Below are 24,766 nucleotides of genomic sequence, written 5' to 3' on the forward strand. Positions count from 1 at the left end.
TGAGAGCCTTCAGAACATGTTTGAGGGAAAATAATTCTTGAAATAATTAAACAGTTCTGAACAACAAGAAAGATGTATAGTCTACTATGTTAATCCTCGCCTTATCATCTGCTCTTACATAAAATATGTTTGAAATTAAAATTACCCATTATCCACCCTGCAAAAGCAGACTGTCTATTATCTAGAGGAGGATCACAGAATTGTTTAGGTTGAAAAGACCCCTGATGTCATTGAGTCCAGCCATTAACCCAACACTGCCAAGTCCACCACTAATCCATGTCCCTAATCACCACACCTACACCTCTTTTAGGCACCTGCAAAGACAGCATATAAACCATTTCCCTGGGCAGCCTGTTCCAGTGCTTTACAACCCTTTCGGTGAAGAATTTCTCTTAATATCCAATCTAAACCTCCCCTAGTGCAACTTGAGGCCATTTCCTCTTGTAGTATTGCTTGTTACTTGGAAATGAAGCAGCAAGTTGTGTTCCTCAGCTATACTCAATTACACCAAAGCATGTATATAAACACATGTAATGCCTGAATGAGTTTATCCATTTACAGATGTAACATATTGCAAACTGCTAATTTTCCTCAACAGATGGCTATAGCGGCTCTTTCTGCAGCATAAAAATGATTCTACAAGAGAAGCTGCTTCCAGCCCCTGATGCAAAGACAGGCACATCAAAACAGCAGTGAAAAAGTACTTCCCATTTACTGTTAAGTTCTTGCATTTACAATACAACCAGAAGGTACACCCGCTGTAAGTTGGCTTAGGGCTTCCTAGCAGTGTGAGAAAAACTGAATTTATCTATTGCACAGGAGTGCTTCTGGGGCCACGCTGAGCCCAAGACTGGGACAGAGGTTTAAAGTCAAGTCACTCAGCCAGGTAGGGCAGGAGAAGAAGAAAGGGAGCAATGGATAGTGCTGCAAGCAGTTCGTCCCTCACTTCATAGTTGCTCCCCCGAGATCTTTGATCCCTTTCTCAGCAACAAGCAGAACTCCTATGGCCTTCCAGGACTTTGACAGACAAGAAGCAACTTGCCCACCCTCAGGGGCCTGCTGGGTAATAAACACCTTTACCTAATGGCTGGAACCAGTCCTGACTTCACTCTTTTCCCAACAGAGGTTAAGGGACAACACACTGGGTTTTTACCACTAGTTTAAGTTAGACCCTGAGGCTTTCTCACCTTCTTGTCATTTACTTACTTTCTATTTCCAAGATCCTTGATCAAATATTTGAGCAGTCACCCATGAGACTTAGGCCAAGCACACATTGCCACTGTCTCAGCTAAATCAGCAAGAGATATGATCACATTGCAGCTCCAAGTGCAGGCACAAAAAAATCCTAAAGGAGAAGCAGCTGTGATAGCCAAATTATGAGTTATGATAGCCAAAATATGGAGAGTGTTAATTTCTTTCCCAGATTCATTTCTACTAGCTTAGTCTGACTTTCCTCTAGGAAGTTCAGACATCCTTCTCCATATTGGAAGCTTTGCAATCACAGTACCACCATACTACGACAGATTCAGTCTCTGAAAAAGCCAGTAGCTATTTTTGGTATCTAATTGATTCACAAAAGAATTGCAGCATGCTGTCAGCAAAAAGTCCTACCAGTGCCAAATGTACCGCTGGTGCCAGTGCCGTGCCATTCCTCTGCTGGTGTGTCCATGCTTCCCAGGATCTGTGCTCTACTGAGCTACCAAAGATGGGTCCTAATGCGTCAGGACAGAGCGCAGCCTCACAGAGATCCTAACCTGGGCCCTGGAAGCAACAGAGCTTTGTCAGCAATGTTATAGTAGACCTACTTCCTTCTGACACAGTGCCAAGGCTTTGGCTAAGTAACACTTTCAGAAACAAGCTCTAAAAATCCAAGCCACCAAGAATGTTCAAATGTTTCCCTCATGAGCTCTTGGGATGTCAGAAATATCTCTTCTGTCAGCAGCTAATAAAGATGAGAAGCAAGATACCTGGAAGGGCTTTTATAAAACTTCATCTGACCCATGGTTGTGTCTTAAGCACTTCTAAAAGGAACCTATGGTATACTCAAGAGTTATGTCTTCCTTTTGAAATCTGCAAGTCCCCATCAGTCCCTGTTAGCATACATTGACAACGAAAGGGCAAAACAAACAATTCAGCTCTGACAGTTATTACAAAGTTAGAGGCAGAGGGAAGGGGGTCTCAGTTCCTAAAAGGATGCACCCAAAATAATGAACTCACATAATCAGTATTGATGGAAGTCTTACTGCCAACTGCCACATGCAAAAAAGACAGTAACACCTGCTGGTCTTGACATCACTGCCTGGTAGGAGAACACTTCATGAAGTTCACATTAGGCGAGCAATACCCCTAAGATTTGGGCACATATTACACAGGGCTTCACCTACATTCATCTGTCTTTAAAGGACAGATTTATACAAAGTGCAATAAAGTCCATAAACCACCCATGACTAACTGAGAGAAAGGAATGCCGATAAGCCAGCATTGATGGCACTTAAGGGAGAAGAGACACAAGAGGCTGGTATTGAAGACCCAGCCAGACGTTTTCACAAGTGCAATCACTATGGTCAGATTATCTAAGGGATAGTTCTGTACGAATTGGGAGTTAAAAGTTGTTTCCAGGCTTTCTCTCCAGACCAATGAAACTGTTAATTCCTTCCCTCACCTGCCCTCTGCAGAATATAATTCCTCTTCAAACAGAAATTTATCTACTCTTTTTCAATGTTTGTTGAGAGATAGCTGGAAAGCATCAGGGACATAAGGAATGGTAGAGCAGGGTCACCATGATATTTCCTAAGAGCACAGAAGAGTAGAAGCCTCAACAGATATCCCATCATGCCAAAAAGGAGTGGTGATAACTAAACTAAACTTGCTCCCAAATAGTCCATGAGAGATGCCACAAAATTTAGAACATGCTAAAACCTCATTGTTGCTCAAAGCAGAAAGCAATGTCTTCCTTGTTCAAGTATTTATATCTGGATTTTAACTCTGAAAGGACAGCCATCAGGCTCCTCTATACCTAGATATTTTTAGAATTAGGAATATGCATATTGGTAGTAACCAAAATGCAACTGTACAAACAGACAATACTCAAATACTCAGAGATATTTTTCATAATTTAAAAAAATGATAATTTCATAATTTCATATAACTACCGGTCTAATGCATGAATATGTTTCAGTGTACACAAGTATAGGGTAACTCCAAAATGAAGAGATTTTAAAAGCCCTCATAAGTATAGAATCCAAGATCCTAATTTTTGTTCATCTTAAGTAGTAGAACGCTTGTTTTTTATTTTCTTCTCTAGTGTCAGCAGGCCCCATAGGTAAAGGTGCTTGGAGAGGAAAAGGACAAAGGAAAAACCCATACAAATTAATAATAGAAAACATGGGTAATAGTAAATGCATATCCTCACAAATCAGCCCATCCAATTCATGTCCATCAAAATCTCAGTGACAGACTACTTTTTAACTTCTTTTTCATATCAAATCCAGCCTTGGATATCTATGGAAAAGATGTACTAAAAATCCTGAAACATTCTGAAAAGATATGCACTTTTATAAGAATTTTGCTGTTTCAGTCATAAGCACTCTTTTCCAATTACAAAGATTACAGCAATTCAGATCTGACCCAGTGAATGATGGATGACACTCTTTACACTCTGGAGTCAACATTCAAATTTTTCCTATCATTTCTGCCCTCTACAAAAATTGGGTTATACAATAATGAGGTGCTTGACTGCTGTTGCATTAAGCCTGTAATGAGACTGAATGCACAGTCATACCATTTAGTGTTTTAAATTGCTTCAACTTTGGAGTAAATATATCAACAAAGACCGAGCTGGGATATTAAGTGTAGAGCAGTACATCAAAATAAGATGTTAACTTGCTGATGTTACATGAAAATTATTTCCATATTTCACTGAAGAATTCTTCAAATGATTCACTTGTGTAATATGTTATTAAATGAAGCACATAGAGGCATCTTAAACATTAACTTAATTGAAGGTAGAAATGACACAGGCAAATATTTAGTACTTACTGAAGGAAAACTCCAATTCTTCTCATGGGATTTTTACCATAAGCTAGAAAGCCTGACATGAATTATATTTCCTACCTATGCTGGCTCTTCATTTTACGTTTTACAAGAACATGGGTATTTTACAACATGCTGAGAAAAATGTTCCAGTCATATGATTACTGCAGCATTTCTTATTTAGCTACTTTCCACTATAAATTTTCAGCTTGTTTTTTCCATTCCTCCCCTTTTTCAGCCTCCAAGCAACCATGTTCTTTCCATCTATGGTAAGTAACCCATGACCATTTCAGACTTCTGCCAAGATTATCCTTCCAAGTAAAATAGGTTGCCCAAGCAAATTCTCAGATTGGTTTGAATATACCTACATCATGTTTCCCAACGATACTGCAAAGGAGCTCTTTAATTCTCAGTCACTTTGACACCTGACAAAATACCATAATGCTGCAGTCAAATTGTACTGGGTCTTCAATACAGTTAATGCAGGCCAACTGTCTAATACGAGTAATTTAGGCTGAGAGAGATCTCTGGGAGTTTCTATTTCCCATCCCTAGCTCAAAGCAGGTCTGGTTCAGATGAGTTCTGGCAGTCTCCATGGATGAAGATCCCACTATCTCTCTGGACCTCTCTTCCAGCATTTGGCCACCATCTCTGACAACAATTTATTGTAAGTTTTCCTTGCTACGTATGCCTCCTGCCAAACACCCAAGACTGCTCCTCCAAGAAGACCCTGGGTGCATCTTCTCAGATGACAGCATTAAGATCACATTCCCTTGGCCTTCTCCTTGTAACACTGAACAAAGCTAGTATCCTTCCAGGACTCCCTTTGACTTTACTGACTTACTCAGCTGGTATGTCAGGTTGTCTGGTTAACTCAGTCAAAAAGATTTAGGACTAAAAAGGAAAAAGATCACTGCAATTTCCTGCACAATATGGGCAGAAGATGGGTTCTCAAAGACTATAGTTACATCAAACAAGCAGCATATTCCAGATTGGATCTGCATTCATGAATTACTTTGCAGAAAGCCATTTGCAATGACAACTTTGGCTGGTCAAACCCTACAAACAAAAATGTGAGCTCATGAATACCTCACTTACACACTGCCTACAGAGTAACTATCAATACAGAGACAAACATCTTTTACAGGAGTGTAGTATTTCCCATGCTCTCCTTTAAGGGACACTCAAGAAAGGTTATACAAATTATTTAAAGTTTAGTCTGGCTGTTATAATGATGTTTCTGAGCAGAAGGGTGGCTTAATAGAATACAGTGATAAATAGGAAGGACTGTTTAAAACCTTATCTTTCACTCCTTGGTATTTTGAATTCCTGAATAAGTCCTTTCAGTCAGTGAACACATTTTGAACTCAGACAAATGGTATCTTGAGATTTTTTTCCCCCCCTCATAATTCTGTTTAGTCAAAGATTGCAATGAGAAAATTAAATATTTAAAGTTGCTTTTACTTTCTGATTGTTCAAAATGGGGTTTAATTTCTGCTTGCCATATTTTCAAATTAAAACTGTAATTTAAATTGCTGTGCAGTTCTAAGGGTAATAACCTTTTTTTTCCTCTGCTTATCTGCTGTCCAGAACAATTAGTATTTCTTATTATATGAGATTTAGCAGTTTGCTAGAAAGACTTCTGTCTTAGCTTCAACCTGATGTCCAAAATGAAAACACTTCAAGTCTGCCCATTACATAAAATTGTCTAGGAAAGCTACAAGTAGTTTGGTGACAAACTGATTGAAACAGAGTCTAGTAAAGGCTCTTAGTTATCGATATCATGGGTTTCTTAATTGCCACATAGATTGCAATTTTTAACTTTGTTGGAACTCGCGTTTCCTGTTGGATGCTCACCTTGGCTTTCCCCAGTAATTTAAGCAAAAACCAAAGAGTGGGTTCAGAGAAGTTGTGTTTTCTATTGCCTTATTTCAAATATTCTCATCTTCAGTTTCTTATCTTTAAAAAAGTGCTTTGCACTTTTCAAAACAGTAGCCTCAAACTCCCTTAAAGTTATGATAAAAGCTCCAAGACATCAAAACATAATTTTGTTGTCCCCATCCAAAAACAGAGGATACTATCATTAGAATTGGACAGAGGATCACACAGAAGTTTTCTGTCAAAGAAAAAAACCAGAAAATGCTACTGCAAAACCAGATTTAAGTTAGTAAAAAAATAAAAATAATTACGATCACACTAAGATTTGTCTAGCAAAGGTTAAAAGGCCACAAAATCATCTTTTTCATTTGGCTGCATGAAAACTCAAAATATTTTGCTCAAATATCATTCAATTTCTCCCCCACTAGTCAGGCATTTCGACTTTTGCCATGAGTAAAATAATTCTATTCAAGCCAAGCCATTTGCAGTGGTGTATTTCAGGAAATGCTAACCCTTCATTTATAATGATGTTAAGTCAAGGAACCCTTGATATTGCCCCTCAAACACCCACAGGCTTAAAACTCCTAAGCTGACACAGCAGAGACCCCACGTGGGAGAAACTCATCCCTGTTCCATCACTCCAATATCTTCTTCATTTACAGTAAAATACAGAATAGTGCATACAAATACCAGTCAATGGGTAAAACAGCTTTACTGACCTAACAGCCATTATCCCTTAGACAATTAAGTTTTGGCTTCATATAGCACTATGACTATCAGAATTCAAACATTTGGATAATGCAATTTATGGTGGAAAGGATGTGGAAAATAGGAGCTACATATTAGTTGGTGGTTTGTTGCACTACAAAACTATTAGCACTTACTTGTGCCTGTCCAGTTCATTCCTACCACTGTTCAGATGAGATCACAAATGCCCATACACCCCTGTCTGGTTACAGGCCGACCACAAATATTCCTGTGAGTACTGTGTTTACCAGTGACCCAGAGGGAGGAAGCAGCACCTCTGGCCAGCTGTCTCCTTGCTGATCATGGGGAGTCAAGACAGGCATCTGTTCTACAAACCACATTTTAAAATAAGAGAAAATGTATTCAGTTAGAAAGTGAATTCCACATTGTCCTTCACAGAGCCTGTGCTTATCCAAACAGCCTGTAGGATTTCCTATACTCCTCCACCTTATATGAGCAAATTTTTAGGTACAAATTACTGCACTGGATTCTACTTCATTAATTCCAATTCAAAACATAGTCCCCACAAGAAGTAATGAAGCTTATTTATCAACCTGTTGCCTGAGGCATTCAGAGATGACCTCCAACTAAGCACAAGGTATCAATGACCCAACCTATTCAAAAACAGGACAATCTTTACAAACCACAAAAGGTAAGAAAGACCAAAGCCATTTCCCCATCTTTGCCTCAAAATAAAAGATCCAAATAAAAACCACATAAAACTCTAGTCTTCAGAGAGAATATGAAGTCTAAATACACAGTTTCTGTGACTGAACCAGCTCCTGTGAAATTGGAGAGGAGCTACTCTTTTTCCAGTAGCCAATGTTCTTTCCCAAGGGTAAGATTTGGAGTACCCATTTTATCCTCTACTGCCAACAGAGTAGCTGTACCCATATGCTCTTTGGTTAGAAAAGAAGTATTTGGCACAACAGCTCATCTTGCCATTTATCAAAACAGGCCAACTGCTTCCCTTTTGCAGTGACACTGACGTTGGAGTGGCTGGGACTTCCACAACCACACTGACCACAATCAAAATCCTTGTCACCTCCAGAGCCAAAAGCTTAGATATGATACAGGCAGTATTTTTCCGAAGGTGCTAGAAAAGCAAAAAACATCCAAAATGCACCTTTTAATTCTCCTACATCAGTTATTCTATGGTATGTAGTGGGATTATTGACACTGTGATGATAGCATGGTCAAAGAGGACCACAAAAGCCGTGAGAGAGGTAAGAAAAGGACACAGATCATTAGAGATTAATTATGAACAAGCAAGGTGTTCCTGTCCCAAACACCCCTGTAATGGGAGCTCAGACATGTGACATGCTGCAGAATTGAGACTCTTGAGAAGACAGAAGCCAGTATTCCCCTCAAAAAACACAGGAAGCAATGGTTCCCATGAAACCCTTTTAGAAACTGTCTGCCTCTGACTATCCTTTTCTATTTATTTTTCTCTGCCAAACTTACCACAGTCCTGTCCCAGCTCCACCTTGGCCAGCTTCCCAACCTTTTTTGACACCACTGCAATGTCACTCCCATTGCCAGCTATGGACATCAGAGTCTGCTGGTCTAGAATGAGATTTACTAGAAGAGAGGTGAAGAGAACACACACAGCATGGCCCTAACATTTTCTCTCTCCAAAACAAGCAGATGCTTTTTGAGTTTAGATAGGAATCATCCATCTAGCAAGACAAGTAAGAAAGTAGATTTGGACTCCCAGTGAAACGTATCCTGTAAATTGCCCTGCACAAAGTCTGCAGCTGCTCCAAAAAGGTTCATGATTACTACAGGTGACCATAATTATACCAGGCCCACCTGTCCACTCAAAAAAGTGAAGAAATGTCTCCACATTTTCCCTTCAGAGCAACAAGGAACAGAACTTTAATAAAACAGGTATTTTCTATACCTGTCTAAGAGAAAACCATCCTTTCATGAGATTTGGGTCATATAAGGTCAAACCAGAAAGAAGAAATAACACCCACTGGCTGGTAACAAGTATGCAATACAAATGGAAATCCATGTTTATAGAAGAACGTTGTTTGCTACATAAATTTTCTTGAACAGCAAATACACTGAGCCCATCACCACTTTCTTCATGGACTTTCTGCAAACACAGGGAGACACATCACATAAAGTATCCGCTCAAAACTATTTGCTCAGTTAATATCATTTTATGGCTATGGAGTAGAATTTCTCCAGTGTTTCTGCAGGATTCTAGTGGCTCTCCAAAGCAGAGTCTTCCCTCATATATCAAGGTGTTCCAGTGATTTATGTGAGAGCCTTATCCCTGGCAGATGTGCTGTGCTGTTTTGGGCTGGGATTAAGCTAATTTTCCTCACAGTGGCTAGTACAGGGCGATGTTTTCTTTTGCAAAAACAGTGTTGATAATAACAGGGAAGTTTTTTTATTGCTGATCAGGGCTTACACAGAGCCAAGGACTTTCCTACTCCTTATATCACCCCACCAGCAAATGGGCTGGGGTTCACATGGAGCTGGTAAGGGAAACAGCCAGGGCAGCTGACCTCCATCGACCAAAGGGATATCCTGTACCATATGGCATCACGCTCAGCACACAAAGCAGGGCCAAGAAGAAGGAAGGCAAACGCATTTGGAGTGATGGTGTTCATTTTCCCAAACAACCATTACAGGAGATGGAGCCCTGCTTTCCTGTGGATGGCTAAACACCTGCCTGTCCATGGCAAATGGATTCCTTACTTTGCTTTGCCTGTGTGTGCAGCTTTCACTTTGCCCAATTAACTGTCTTTTTCTCAACCCCTGTGTTTTACTCACTTTTACTCTTCCAATTCTCTCTCCTATCCCACCAGGGTGAGCAGCTGTGTAGTGCTTAGCTGCCAGCTGGGGTTAAACCACGACAGCTGCTGCACACTGAGAAAGCAGATCAGACCCTTACAGTGAGTTTGCAACATACATATGGAAGTAGTAAGCTCATGTCAGAAGAAAGACTCTTGAAGCAACTGTTTTGCCAAATATCTAAATAACTTTATGCTTCTTTTTACACCAATAATCTTTTAATTAAAAGTTAAGCAGTACAGCTACAAAGATTTCCAAAATCCTGAACATTCTCTCAAGTGATATCCTAAGGCTTAAGTATTGTGATTCTTCCATCACAATTACACACACCTTATACTATTTACCAAATGATTTGTTCTTTGCAATTCCCTTCATTATAAAAGAAATTGATTTTTTTAAACCTAAATTTAGATCCTTTACATCAATTTAAATTGCATTTTTAGACTGGAACATAAATCTTTACTGTTTGGGCTTTTTTTCACCTAAGGAGAAGTCTAATAATTGCATCGAGGATCACATTTAAACAGTGAAGCACCCAGACAAATGTTAAAAAACAGAAAAAACATGAGGTTTTTAAATAATATTTTTTAATGTAAAACCTTGCTTTTTATTATTTAGAATCTGGAAATAAAAATCCAACAAAAAAAAGTTTCTGAAACTAAGGGAGCTGTACTGAAATCCTTCTTTTATGTGTCTTCCTATCAATGAAGTCATTGGAAAAGGAAAAAATTCAAGTCCAAATTGTGTCTGAATTTGAAGCCCACCCTAAATCTTGCTGAAGACAACATAAAGATGTCATTCACATCACAGGGCTGTGGCGTCCCTGTATTAACTCACTTTTGCAGTGTTTGACCTTTCCTACAGGCAAGTTATGGAGTGAGTCACCCACAGACCCGTTCGCTCTCAAAAAAAATTGGTAAAATTACCACTAAGGATGGCAAAGACTCTCCTGTTGCAGGACTGTCACAGAAAAAAGGGTCTATGAAAACTTCATAAAAACCAGTGTCACAACACACACAAACTAGAAGGCTCGATTAAGTAATTAATATGCAATATTTTGTTCTGGCATTCCCTGACCCTCAAGTGCTTGGCTTTGCTTTTCAAAGCAGGGAGCTACTACATGAAATATGCCAGAGTTATTCAGAAAGCAAACCAAAAGCAGACAATCCAACCAACAAATATTTGGTGGTATGAACCACAGGCATCAAAAATACAGAAGGGTTTTTATCGCACAGATATCTGCTGCTCATCATGCAGTGGAACCTCACAGCAGCAGTAGACTTTCCTGCCTGCTACATGCCATAGAAAAGTAAAAGCTGTGCCAAAACACATTCCATGGCAGTGGGGTGTGTACAAAGGAGCTTTGCCCATCCACTCTCAGTTCCTGTCACACGGGAGAGCAATTTCTCACAGACAATGGCTGCTGACACAGGCATACAGTACTCAGACCTGTGCAGCAAGTACACTAAATGCAAAAGCTCTTCTGCCAGAAAGCACAGCCAGAGCAGCAGAGGTGATAGGAGGCAAGCATTTCATTAGGAAAGGGTTTGTTCATTGGTAACTCTGCTATAAATAATAGATGTAGAGCAATACAGAAAAAAAAATACAAAGAAGAGACCTCAGGTCCCATTCCAGACTGTAGCACAGCTATACACTGCTCATTTATGCATCCTTCCTGTCTTCTGGCATCTCTGCCTACCCTATTTCTACCCTTAGCTCAGTTTCCATTTCTGCTCTTTATCTGAGCTAACATCACCAATCTTTTACCAAATCTCCTTGTTCGAGTAGCTTCCAGTCTTGAGTGCTTTTCAACCCACTCTGCTCTCTCTCCCACTTGTTTTTTTTGTTCTGGTTTGGGGTTTTTTGGGTTTCTTTTTTGGGATGGGGTTTTGGGAGGAAGGAGAACAACACACTGGTTGGTTTGTTTCAAAAAGAAACCCTTCCTTGCGTTTTGCTCCCCTCACCCAAAATCATCTTGCTCGAGAGGCTCTTGGAACCTTACTTAAGGGATGTTTTGTCTTTCCTTTGCAGTTAGGAACACAAATTCCAGCATAAAACTTTTTTAAAGTCAGTAGGCAACTCAAAATGGAGTAGTGTAGCGTGAAGTGTCAGAAGACCTTAATAATAATTTTAGTGTATCTTTAATGTAAAGTGATGCAAAACAGCATCCCAGCTTCATTAATACCATAGGTGCTAAAGACAAATTGTTGTGAAACCTGCAGCAAGATGGGCATAAATGTTTTCTGAAGAAAATAAATTAAGTTTTAGGTTAACATCAGATTATGCCGATATTAAGAGGCATTTGTCTCTCCCACCCAATACATCAGAAGAAAAGCAACTCCTTGGAGTTTATCAGCGTTTTCATTCTTTAAAATAACATTTATATTTGCTTTCAGTATCCACCAAGATGAACTTCTGCTGGCATTACTGACTGAAATAATTTCATGTGACTCATCAATCTGCATAGGACTCTGTAAAAGTTTTCCACATTCTGAAGAAATTAGGGCTTAATTTAATCTCCATGGGTTTCTCTGTGTTTTCTTAATTATTGATTTATCCACGAAAACAGAAGGTTGAAGGTCTGGAGTTATGTATAAACATAGAAGCCAAGGACTGGAAAGAAGTCACTTGCCCATGTTTGGTTATTTTGCTGAGAAAACTTAACACCAAAAAAACCCTTGGTAAATAACTTGACCTACTCAGTCAAGCAATCACATTATATAAGAGCACAGGATCACCTAATACTGGAATTGTCCCAGGTTTCTGTAATGGCCCCTGGCAGCTCAATCAGTACCACTCAGTCCAGTTCACACATTTATCTACTGATAAGCACCAAGTGATCAATCAGTCCCAGTGGGGCACATATCAGATCAAATGATGGTGATAAAAGCTATCTAAACCCTTCACAATCACAGCATATCTCAATAAATCTTTTTAGTGCTAAGGTATTTGACACTTTGGCTTCTTTACAAAGCTAAAAGGGTGCAGCTCATCCAAAACGTTTCATCATGGAGGTTTGGCCCTGGCAACATCTTCCCTGTTAAAGAGCTGGCCAGGAGGAAAGACATCTTAATAATTCACAAATATTCAATGAGCTGTAATATTAGTTCTCAAAGATGTATTGCAGCATCCTTCAAAGAGACCATGACAAGAGGAGATTTAAAAGAAAACCGTGATTTGTTTGTTAGATGCTGTGTTATTTTTTCCCCCTTAATATTACATTTCAGCCATTGCATTCATCAATAAACTTAGCAGGATGCTGCCTGACATTTTAAAATATGCAATCAATTATGAAAAGTCATGCTGTTTTAGAAAAATTTATCCCACGTTGAAAATACAAATTCAGTGACTCTCCAAGCTTTTAAGCTAATCTTATTATCCACATAATAATGTCCAGGGGCATAACAGTCTCCAGAGGCACCAGGCCATTGTGTTAGTCACAGTGGAGTAAGTCTATAGAAAAAAAATAATTGCCTTGACCTTATCTAAAGTTTTCTGATGGAAACATCTGAAATCCAGCTTTTCAGACACAAGTGTTTGTTCGCACCCTCCTTTTACAGTGGCTGAAGGACAAGTGGAATTATGGCCTCTGCTCTTAAATCCATTCTCACCAAAACTGCTAACCCACAGAGCTTGCTTAGACTACCACAGGCCAGTATTCTCACACAAAGCACAGCAAGCATATTCCTGGATGATCTGGATACCCTTCCTAACAGCTGAGACTTTTACACTAAAGAGAATATTATTTCTTTCTTTAATTATGTACAAAGAGCAGAATGTGCAGTGAAAACAATCAAGTGTAGCCCTGCACCCAGGTGCACCCATCCTTGCTGTTCCTTATTTCAAAAGATCAGCTTTTTATATGTGAAAATGTTGGCAGCTCCTTTCATCCGAAATGAAAGGAGCCTTACCAGCACTACTGTGGCTGGGTTTAAACCTTTATGCAAACAAGCCTTGCTTAGAAGAACCTAGTTCCAATCTCGTTATTGCTCACCTAAGGCATGAGCTGCACTCGATAGGCTGTGAAGAAGAACAGCCATATTGATCCCGAGATTGTAGGATTGAAACTACCGGGAACTGTTATAAAATTTTAATATATGTCATCTTCCAGACGAAAGGAGACTCCAGGGAGAGCTGACCTTTGAGTGCAGAAACATTAATAACATGTCAACAGTGAAGTTACATTTTCAATACAAAAAATGATTTACAAAATTAGGGAGATTGCACTAAAAATGATTTACAAAATTAGGGAGATTGCACTACGGTTGTACTGTCTAGAAGAAGAAAGTTTCTGCTAGGCTTAAGTGAATTTATGGGTTATATAAATAGAAACAACATGAAAAAACAGACCAAAATATGCTGATATAGTTGCCATTGATTTCAAGCAAATCTGTGCCAAGCAACAGTTCATAGTTGATGCAAGTGTTATCTCATCTTAACTTCTGACTATACACCCACAGTATTGGCACTGTTTTTAGCAGCAAAGTCCTCCTTCAACTTGTACCTTTCCATTCAGTTATTATTATTACGAGGGAGGAAAAAGCCTGCCTGCTTGAAATAAGCAGTATATTCTCCATGAACAGAATTTCATGGAAAACAAAACTATTTTAAATTAAATTTAACAAATAGTTTTGCCAGAGGGGAAAAAAGGTGAAGGATCAGAGTACCTTAAAATTTCAGGGGATCTTATTAAGTCATCTAGTCAGACCCAAAGGATGGAATATTTAAAAAGCCTAATTTTAAAATTTCAGAATAATTTTGCAGGTGAAACAGTCTGTAATTGATGACATGCTTGTTTTTTAATATTTGCCTTGAAAAACACGTGTAGAAAATTGGTCCTTTCAAACTAATCCTACCCTGTTCTATCCCAATTGCTCTGTTCAGGAAACCTTTGACAACATTATTCATCTTTTCCCACCACCTCTTGATGATGGGGCTCTACCCAGGCTTATATCCCCAGTTGCTTAATTCTTTCCACAACAAATTTCAATCTCCTCATACATTTGACAGTAAGAAAGTTACTAAAAAAAAAATATTAAAACCCACAACAAAGCAAACAAAATCAGTCAAACAAATGCCATGATCCTCAAAAGTGTTCTTCAAGAAGAAATTCAGTGTCTTCAGAGGAACAGCATTCAAGAAATGTACAAGCTTCAGAATGATCAATAATTCCTTTCATATTAAGAATATTCCTTATCTAGCTGTTCTACAGAATACTCTCCATATCATTGCACAGTACTCTCAACAAGTTTTACTAAAAATTCAGAATAATTATGACAAGTTTATTCATTCTTTTTCTGGTGTTTGAATTTCCTATGACTGTCTGGCACATACCAAGGAGGAACTGACAACTGACCTCTGGTAATAAGGGAATTATACAAGCATATATAAAGCATAGGCTGTGGCCACCATATATCTAAGTTAATAGTGACCTGAAAAATATTCCATGCATTAGACCTACTAATACCAATAACTGGAATATTCAGCCTTTTGCTACAAAGTCACTTCAAGACAACATTACTGTGAAAAGTGTTTTCAATTTAGTCAAGCTTGGAAACATTGCTGAAAAAGCAGTGGAAAGAAAATACGTATGTCTATACACAGATTTGGAGTAAAGCCATCTACTTCCCTGTTTTTACCAGCTTTGCACTGGTTGTCATGAGATGACGATGATCCTACACAAAGTCTGTATAGCAGAGATATTTCTGTCTTTGCACTGCGTGAAACCATTTGCAGAGGTTTCCTATTTACTTTCCTGATCAATTATTCAGTCACATATATCTGCACAATATGAGAGTTTTTAAAGCACACAGGGCCTAATTATTGTCCTAGGTTAAATAATTAAAGGATGGCCAGAATGTTTATCTGGGCATTTCCATCCAAGTAGGGCTGCTGGACAACCAGCAAACCCCAAATACTTTGCAAATAAAAGCATCACCAGGAAGGAGGATGGTATTAACCTTGAGGACCCAATACTCTCACTGTTCTGCCAGCTCTCTCCTGCAGACCTCACAGTGAAAAATGAGAAAATCATAATAAGTCTTTGTCACACAATGGACATCAGGAAGATGATTTCTGTCAGCTCTATAAGGCATTCTAGAGAGGGAGGTGCCTTGTCCACTCATGCTGAAAATGAGCAAGAACTAGGGCTTAGGCAGGTTTAAATAGAAATATTAATATAGATGTTTTATTCATTAAATTCTTGTAAAAAAGTGATTACTTCAACTGATTGATCTATCAAGACCACAGAGCCAGGACTGTATACTCCACAGCAGGTTAAAGTAGAGCTCCTCCATGTTTCGTGTGTTCTCTTGTTGAGAGGTTGCTAAATGGATTTTTGTATTCAGCAACCCAAAACAATCTCCTGGTATAATTAATTTCATTTACCCTTTCTGATTTAGGATGTCTGGAAGTTCTAGACTACTTTAAGCCTTCAAGCAGAGCTATAGTCCCCCAAAAGAATGGTAGTATTCAAGATGAAACAATTCTAAGGAGACATAGAGACAAACTGTGTTGCTTGCAATTGCTCACACTCTTCCTTCAAGTTAAACAAGAACTAACTTCTATTAGAGGATGTCATAATTACAGTTAAGGTACTCTGCTCCTGTACCTACCTCTTACCTTGTCAGGGTCACAGCATAAGGTGCAATGATGAATACCTCAGTCCTGGTGGAACTTTGATGAAATCAGCTTCAGGTGACTACTAGGTTTTTTTTTTTATTTCTCTAATTAAAGACAACACAAACTAAACAGTTAGGGACATCCCCACACAACTGGTTGCCTAGCTTCTCACTAATTGCTGGTGAATTTTTTTTTTGTCATTCTTTACTCTGTGTACTATACTGTGCTTGCTGGATTCTGGCAGTCAAACTGCAGATTTTATTTTAGTTTCTACCTGCTGTTTTTCCTACATGACACTTTTGCCATTTATCTTTCTTTATAAAAATACTCAAATTGAACTCTAGGAGCCCTATTTTCTCAGCTAAAAGCAGTTTTTTTATCTCAACAGGAACGAGTGGCACAGTATTTAAGGCCATACAGGAGTGTCCTCCTTAAAAAGTACTGCAAGTAGATCGTAATGCAGAAGAAATTTGGCATGTTTATTTTAAATAATTTCTTCAAATTCCTAATTCTTTCATATTTCCTTTTTTCTATACATGAAATATATTATAAAAAGTCTAGGACTTTTTAAGTAGCATATCTCTTGGCAAAACAATTTCAAGTTCAAGTTCATAGTGTATCAAAACAAGGATAATATGGAATTAATGTTATAAAACAATTATGAACAGCTGAGCATACCCAATAGGCCAGATTCTTACTGTGCTTGCTTTAGTAGGGAGTATGTAACCTTCAGATGTACTTAATATGGATGTAATGAATTCATTGTTATTGTATTCATAATTTCTGTTTTTTTAAAAGTCTGTCCTTTTACTCAATGAAAATCATAGGCTAGCTTTTAAACTTAAGTGATTCTGATGCAGAATATCAAACTTCTTGTACACAGTGACCTTTTCTGTCCTTAGGGCAAGGGCTGGTTGCTGAATCAGAATTTCAAGTTGCTGTCTTTGTCAGGGGGTGGGTAGTCTATGTGTCTTGTATTTTACATATTATACTGCACTCCACTAGTTGAATCATATCTGGATTTTGGTGTAATTAATGTGCCTCCCAGTTTTTCATGGGCTAAACCAGATACTTGCATTCTCTTGGGAGAAAATGAAGTTGCTGAACAATAAGCTCAATACACGGCTATTCAATAGACTATGGAAGATCTGATGATGTAGTGATGATGACATACAAGAAACCAGAAAAAGACTTCTACCATGATTCATTTTCTCATCTCTGGCAGCCATAGAAACAGAGCTGGGAGTCTGTATTTCTAGTTTCTACTGTGTTACTGTGTCTACAGAAAACTGGATAAGATGATGAGAAAACAGGTCTCCCTTAAAGACTACTAGTTTGTAAAGTAGCAAGAGATTTGTGGATATACATAAATATATCCATCTATTTCCTCCCTACTGTCTGAACGCTTTATTTCAGTAGGGTTTCTGCAACTCTGTTCTCAATTCCTTTTGCTTTACTGGTTACAGTAAAGTCAGGTGCGACTACCTCAGAGTCAGAATTCTGTTTATGGGTCTGTGCCACACAGGGCTACAGGGAAGATAAAAATGACAAAGGAATCTCTATATTGTTGCCATCAAAGGTTTCCAAAGCATCATGAAAACAACTGTGTTTAAATCAGGTCTTCTTGAGGGTGTGTTGTGGTGGGGGTGGGGAAGGGCACTAACTACTTGTTCACTCTGTTATCCATGGCAATAGTGTCCCATTTTAGACTTTTCCTGACCTGAATCTGTCATCTGCAAGGAAAGGCTGTTTTAAAAAGCATGAAGTCCAAAGAATGTTTTTACCAGCCTCTCCTGCACATAATTTAATTCTCCTTTACAGTAATGGATGATAGTAAAATACAACCAGGGTGCAAAATGTAGTAGCTGAATTCATGTTATGACTGGTGGGTGTTTTAAAAAGAAAAAAACAGTTTTAGGAAAGGCTGTTTTTAACTTGCAAGATTATCGTTTGCCAGTTTTGGTGAGTGTCCTAGACCTGTCAGATGCTGCTCATGAATCAGAAAGGGAGATGGGAGAGCTGTTAAAAGGCCTAATTCTAAAAGACAGAATACAGGCAAGATGAATTTTGAATGACGAGGCAGAGCTCTGCTCCAGGTCACTGGTGCTTGCATGAAGGCTCATCAGCATTGTGCACTGGAGGGAATTTGCTGGTGCCAGGAGCTCCCTGTGCATTTGTGTAAGAGGCTGCAGCAGGGAGCACGGTGTGTTGGCTGCCAGCAGGCAGAGCTGGGCACACAGCTGCCCCCAGGGCTTTTCACTGGGGGTATGCAGGACAACCAGTGGCACACAGAGAGGTGCTGCAAGGTGGGGCATGTAAAGAACTGCGATCCAGTAATCCTGTAGTGAAACACAGTAACTCATGAAAGTGCAAGGGATTGCTATTTATCTAAAAAAAAAAAAAAAAAACAAACCAACTAAAAAAAAGCCAGAAACTACTCCCCCAAGCCTGAAAAATGTCCATGTTTCCTCACAATTATTTATGTCTCACTTCCTGGTTCTTGCTTTGGCCTATGGTCATGAAGGTCTGCTATTTCCCTTGCTCAGCAGAAGACATGGGTGCAAAAGACCAGTGGTTGCCCCTCGATGACCCTGTCAGCATGGCACATGAATGCCCACTGTATGTCAAAAACCCCTTTCTGAGCTCTGTGAAGTATTTGAATGGCACTCTCTGAATGCCTCAAGCGCTGGTATCACATCTCTTCTCTTTTAAGGCATATCTAGATAATGATGGAGTATTATGTGACTGGTCCAGTAAACGTTGTTACTAATGCACTGTTCCTAATACTATTGAATTGCATTGTGTCCTAGGTTGCAATATTGATGTAGTTAAGTATTCTATTACCACCAGCTGTGGGCCATTAGCTGCTATCACCCACTCCGGATGACAGGCAATGGGCCATCCTTAGCTATTATCACTTGCTAACGACCCACCCCGCATGACAGGCAATGGGCCATCAGGGACCCACCATGTGACTCATGGACTTATCTCATCCCATTGTGAGATGCTCTGCCGAGGAGGGAGGAGCCAGGTGTTCCCACCTAGATATAAGCTGGCCTTGGAACTGCCTGAGCTAGCCCTGTCTACTGGGTTCCCAGAGGACGAGAGCTACTACTGGATCTTCAGCTGGAGACTAGACCTTCACAGGATCACCGCTTCAACTGGACTACTTCAGTTGGACTGCTACTACCACCCTAACAGGGTGTTAGGTTGTATCTGACTTTGTCAGTGCTTTTTCTTGTATTATTTAGCTTATTTTTAATTTCAATCTTGACTTGTGATCTCCCACTGGTTTGTTTTCAAACCAACACATATTTTGGCGCCCAACGTGGGGCACGACCTGGGGAAACTCAGAAATCCTAGCACCATGATGCTCAGCTTATCTATATGGGTATTGTATCTCGCTCTCTATATTTTTCCTCAAATGGGATACTATCTGCCTGTCATATTGCTCCTGTTGCGACCAGGGAATGGCATGAGAATTGCTCTATTGGTTTATTATGCCTATGGCATGGTTACCTGTGAGGCGATGAACACCATTCGTTATATATACTCGACTTTGTCTGCCTGGCCTAACCTGAGCTGCTTCGTCTGGGACCTCCTCAGCAATCGCACCCAGCCTCTGGGGCTAGGAAGAGAGAGCGGTTTCTTCCAACATTTCAGGGCAGGCACAGCCGTCCTTGACAATATTGAGTTCTCCCTGGATGCTAAGGATGGCATAATCTTCCTGTCAGTTCTGTTTTCTTTTTTCTCTGCGACCAGCACCGTGTACCTCATGCTGAAGATCAGAACAATATTTTGTCTTCTTGAGGAGCAGAAACAAAGCAAATCAGAACAGCCGAAGCCCGTAGCAGTTGCCCCCGTCCAGAAAAAGAAATCAAAGAGCAAATCAGTCCGCATAGCGACTGATGGGGATGCGGCAGGACCATCCCACCAAGCAGAAGAGACAGAGCCGGAGATCATCACTCGCTCTCTATCCCTGGGGGAGCTGCGTGACCTACGGAGGGAATTCACACGGCAGGCAAACGAGTCCATCCTGACCTGGCTGCTCCGTATCTGGGACGCTGCAGCTAACGACACCATTCTGGATGGAAGTGAGGCCAGGCAACTGGGATCCCTGTCCCAGGATGTGGTTATTGACCAGGGGATTGGGAGAACCCAGGAAACTCTCAGCCTCTGGCGGCGATTGCTGGCGAGTGTACGGGACAGATACCTCTGCAAAGAAGACCTCCAGATGCACCAGAGAAAATGGAACACAATAGAACAAGGTATCCGATGCCTGAGGGAATTGGCCGTGCTAGAGATCATTTTCTCAGACAACGAGAGATTCCCCAAGAGCCCAGATAACGTCCAGTGCACTTCACAAATGTGGCTAAGATTCGCGCGGCTCGGACCAGAGATATACTCTCGTTACCTGGCAACACTGCAGTGGAGGGAAGGTGAAGACCAGGTGGGCGTGTTAGCAAACAAACTGAGAATTTATGAGGACACTGTCACCGCTCCACTACGTACCCAGGTCTCATCGGTGGAAACAAACCTGGCCGAGCAAGTCCGGAGCTTGATTGAAGAGAATCAGAAACTAAGGAAAGAGCTCAAAGAAGGATTTTTCCATGCCACACCGAAACCAACCCGAGTCTCTGCCATCAGGAGCAGACGTCCCCCAGTCAGGGAAAGAAAACAAACTCCACGACGTGACCTCTGGTTTTTCCTTCAGGAGCATGGGGAAGACATGAGGAAGTGGGATAGGAAACCCACCTCCACCTTAGCAGCCCGGGTACGTGAATTGAAAACAGAAACATCCACTTCAGGAGGCTCATCTAGGTACAACACTGCCCCAGTCTCTTGTGGACAGAACCCCCGACAGAATGGAAAGGATAATATGACTGATCCTCTTGAAGGAACCTCAGGAACACATTTACGGGAGAGGAGCACCACGCACCAAAAACAGGATTAGAGGAGCCCTGCCTCTAGCCAGGTAGAGGAAAGGGATAACCGGATCTATTGGACTGTGTGGATCCGATGGCCTGGCACGTCTGACCCACAAAGATACACGGCTTTGGTTGATACCGGCGCTCAGTGCACCCTGATGCCATCCAGGTATGTGGGGACCGAATCCATTTCTATTTCTGGGGTGACAGGAGGATCCCAGCAGCTGACTGTACTGGAAGCTGAAGTGAGTTTAACTGGGAACGAGTGGCAGAAACACCCCATTGTGACTGGTCCAGACGCCCCATGCATCCTCGGCATAGACTATCTCAGGAGTGGATATTTCAAGGACCCGAAGGGACATCGCTGGGCTTTTGGGATAGCAGCCGTAGAGACAGAAGACATAAGACAACTGAATACCCTGCCTGGTCTCTCAGACAACCCATCTGCTGTGGGACTACTGAGAATTGAAGACCAGCGTGTACCAATTGCTACAGCTACAGTGCACCGCCGGCAATACCGCACTGACAGAGACTCTGTGGCCCCCATCCATAAGATGATTCGGGAACTGGAGAGCCAAGGGGTGGTCAGCAAGGCTCACTCACCCTTTAACAGCCCCATATGGCCAGTGCGTAAGTCCAGTGAAGAATGGAGACTGACAGTGGATTACCGTGGCCTGAATGAAGTCACACCACCACTGAGTGCTGCTGTACCGGACATGTTGGAACTTCAGTACGAGCTGAAATCCAAGGCAGCAAAGTGGTATGCGACCATCGACATTGCCAATGCCTTTTTCTCCATTCCTCTGGCAGCAGAGTGCAGGCCTCAGTTTGCTTTCACCTGGAGAGGTGTGCAGTACACGTGGAACCGACTGCCCCAGGGGTGGAAGCACAGTCCCACCATCTGCCATGGACTGATCCAGGCTGCACTGGAAAAGGGTGAGGCTCCAGAACATCTGCAGTATATTGATGACATCATTGTGTGGGGGGACACAGCAACGGAAGTATTTTGGAAAGGAGAGAAAATCATCAGAATTCTCCTGGAAGCCGGTTTTGCCATCAAGAAGAGTAAAGTCAAGGGACCTGCCCGAGAGATCCAGTTCCTGGGAGTAAAGTGGCAAGATGGACGGCGTCAGATTCCTTCTGAGGTCATCAATAAGATAACCGCGATGTCTCCACCAACCAACAAGAAGGAGACACAAGCCTTCCTAGGCGCCATAGGCTTTTGGAGAATGCACATCCCTGAGTACAGCCAGATCGTGAGTCCTCTCTACCTCATAACCCGCAAGAAGAACGATTTCCACTGGGGCCCTGAACAGCAGCAAGCCTTCACCCAGATCAAACAGGAGATCGCTCATGCGGTAGCCCTGGGACCAGTCAGGACAGGACCAGAGGTAAAGAATGTGCTTTACTCTGCAGCCTGGAGCCATGGTCTGTCCTGGAGCCTTTGGCAGAAGGTGCCTGGTGAGACCCGAGGTCGACCACTGGGATTCTGGAGCCGAAGTTACAGAGGGTCTGAAGTCAACTACACTCCCACCGAGAAAGAAATCTTGGCAGCTTACGAAGGAGTACAAGCTGCCTCAGAGGTGATCGGCACAGAAACACAACTTCTCCTTGCACCCCGACTGCCAGTGCTGGGGTGGATGTTCAAGGGAAGGGTTCCCTCTACCCACCATGCCACTGATGCCACATGGAGCAAATGGATTGCCCTCATCACACAGCGCGCCCGTATTGGAAACCCGAATCGCCCTGGGATTCTGGAAATCATAACAAACTGGCCTGAAGGTGAGACTTTTAAATTATCTTCAGAAGAAGCAGAGGAGCAAGTAGCACGTGCCGAGGAAGCACCCCCGTATAACGAGCTGCCAGAGAGTGAAAGACGCTATGCCCTCTTCACCGATGGGTCCTGCCGAATTGTAGGCGCAGATCGGAAATGGAAAGCTGCAGTATGGAGCCCCACACGACAAGCTGTACAGGCTACTGAGGGACAAGGTGGATCGAGTCAGGTCGCAGAGCTTAAAGCCATCCAACTGGCTTTGGATATTGCCGAGCGAGAGAAATGGCCAAGGCTCTATCTCTACACTGACTCCTGGATGGTAGCCAACGCGCTATGGGGATGGTTAGATCGCTGGAGAAAGGCTAACTGGCAGCGCAGAGGAAAACCCATTTGGGCCACTGAGATTTGGCAGGACATCGCCGCCCGGGCAGAAAAGCTGACCGTGAAAGTTCGACACGTGGATGCACATGTACCTAAGAGTCGGGCTAATGAAGAGCATCATAACAACGAGCAGGTGGACCGAGCTGCCAAGGTGGAAGTGTCACAGGTGGATCTGGACTGGCAGCACAAAGGAGAATTATTTCTAGCTCGTTGGGCCCATGATGCCTCTGGTCATCAAGGAAGAGATGCGACATACAGGTGGGCTCGTGACCGAGGGGTGGACTTGACTATGGACAACATCTCACAGGTCATCCACAGCTGTGAGACTTGCGCTGCAATCAAACAGGCCAAGCGGGTGAAGCCTCTGTGGTATGGTGGACGATGGTCAAAGTACAGGTATGGGGAAGTATGGCATGTTGACTACATCACACTTCCCCAAACCCGCCAAGGAAAGCGCTACGTGTTGACCATGGTGGAAGCAACCACGGGATGGTTAGAGACCTACCCTGTGCCTCATGCTACTGCCCGGAACACCATCTTGGGTCTGGAAAAGCAAGTCCTGTGGAGACATGGTACCCCTGAGAGAATCGAGTCTGACAATGGAACCCATTTCAAGAATGGCCTCATAAGCACCTGGGCTAGAGAACACGGAATTGAATGGATATACCACATCCCCTATCATGCACCAGCGGCCGGGAAAGTTGAACGGTGCAACGGACTACTTAAGACAACTTTGAAGGCACTTGGCGGGGGAACCTTCAAAAATTGGGAACTGAACTTAGCAAAGGCCACCTGGATGGTTAACACAAGGGGTTCTATCAATCGAGCTGGTCCTGCCGAGTCCGAACCTTTGCACACAGTGGATGGAGATAAAGTCCCTGTGGTACACGTAAGAGGTTTTTAGGAAAGACTGTTTGGATTAGTCCCACCTCAGGGAAAGGCAAACCCATCCGTGGAGTGGTTTTTGCCCAAGGACCTGGTTATACTTGGTGGGTGATGCAGGCAGATGGGGAAACCCGTTGTGTCCCACAAGGAGACCTTATCTTAAGTGAGAACTGTGTAGATGGTAATAGAATAAGGGGTGGATAATGTCCTAGGTTGCAATATTGATGTAGTTAAGTATTCTATTACCACCAGCTGTGGGCCATTAGCTGCTATCACCCACTCCGGATGACAGACAATGGGCCATCCTTAGCTATTATCACTTGCTAATGACCCACCCCGCATGACAGGCAATGGGCCATCAGGGACCCACCGTGTGACTCATGGACTTATCTCATCCCATTGTGAGATGCTCTGCCGAGGAGGGAGGAGCCAGGTGTTCCCACCTAGATATAACCTGGCCCTGGAACTGCCTGAGCTAGCCCTGTCTACTGGGTTCCCAGAGGACGAGAGCTACCACTGGATCTTCAGCTGGAGACTAGACCTTCACAGGATCACCGCCTCAACTGGACTACTTCAGTTGGACTGCTACTACCACCCTAACAGGGTGTTAGGTTGTATCTGACTTTGTCAGTGCTTTTCCTTGTATTATTTCACTTATTTTTAATTTCAATCTTGACTTGTGATCTCCCACTGGTTTGTTTTTCAAACCAAC

At 41.9% G+C, this 24,766-nt stretch overlaps 1 protein-coding gene across 3 annotated transcripts in view; it reads right to left on the reverse strand.

Annotated features, from left to right (window-relative positions):
- The window catches only part of CPNE4 (copine 4), a 239,332-nt gene that overhangs the window by 182,593 nt on the left and 31,973 nt on the right, over positions 1 to 24,766 (reverse strand). The window contains exon 2 of one of the 3 annotated variants that reach the window (XM_085051258.1): positions 1,612 to 1,761. The exons of the other annotated variants lie outside the window; for them this stretch is intronic. Coding sequence (XP_084907384.1) covers positions 1,612 to 1,669 — 58 coding nt within the window. The 5' untranslated portion in view covers positions 1,670 to 1,761. The remainder of the gene's footprint in view (positions 1 to 1,611; positions 1,762 to 24,766) is intronic. 3 annotated transcript variants of the gene reach the window in all.

This window comes from Lichenostomus cassidix, chromosome 2 (genome assembly GCF_008360975.1).
Source record: "Lichenostomus cassidix isolate B80296 chromosome 2, HeHo_3.0, whole genome shotgun sequence".
In the NCBI taxonomy this organism is placed as follows: Eukaryota; Metazoa; Chordata; class Aves; order Passeriformes; family Meliphagidae; genus Lichenostomus; species Lichenostomus cassidix.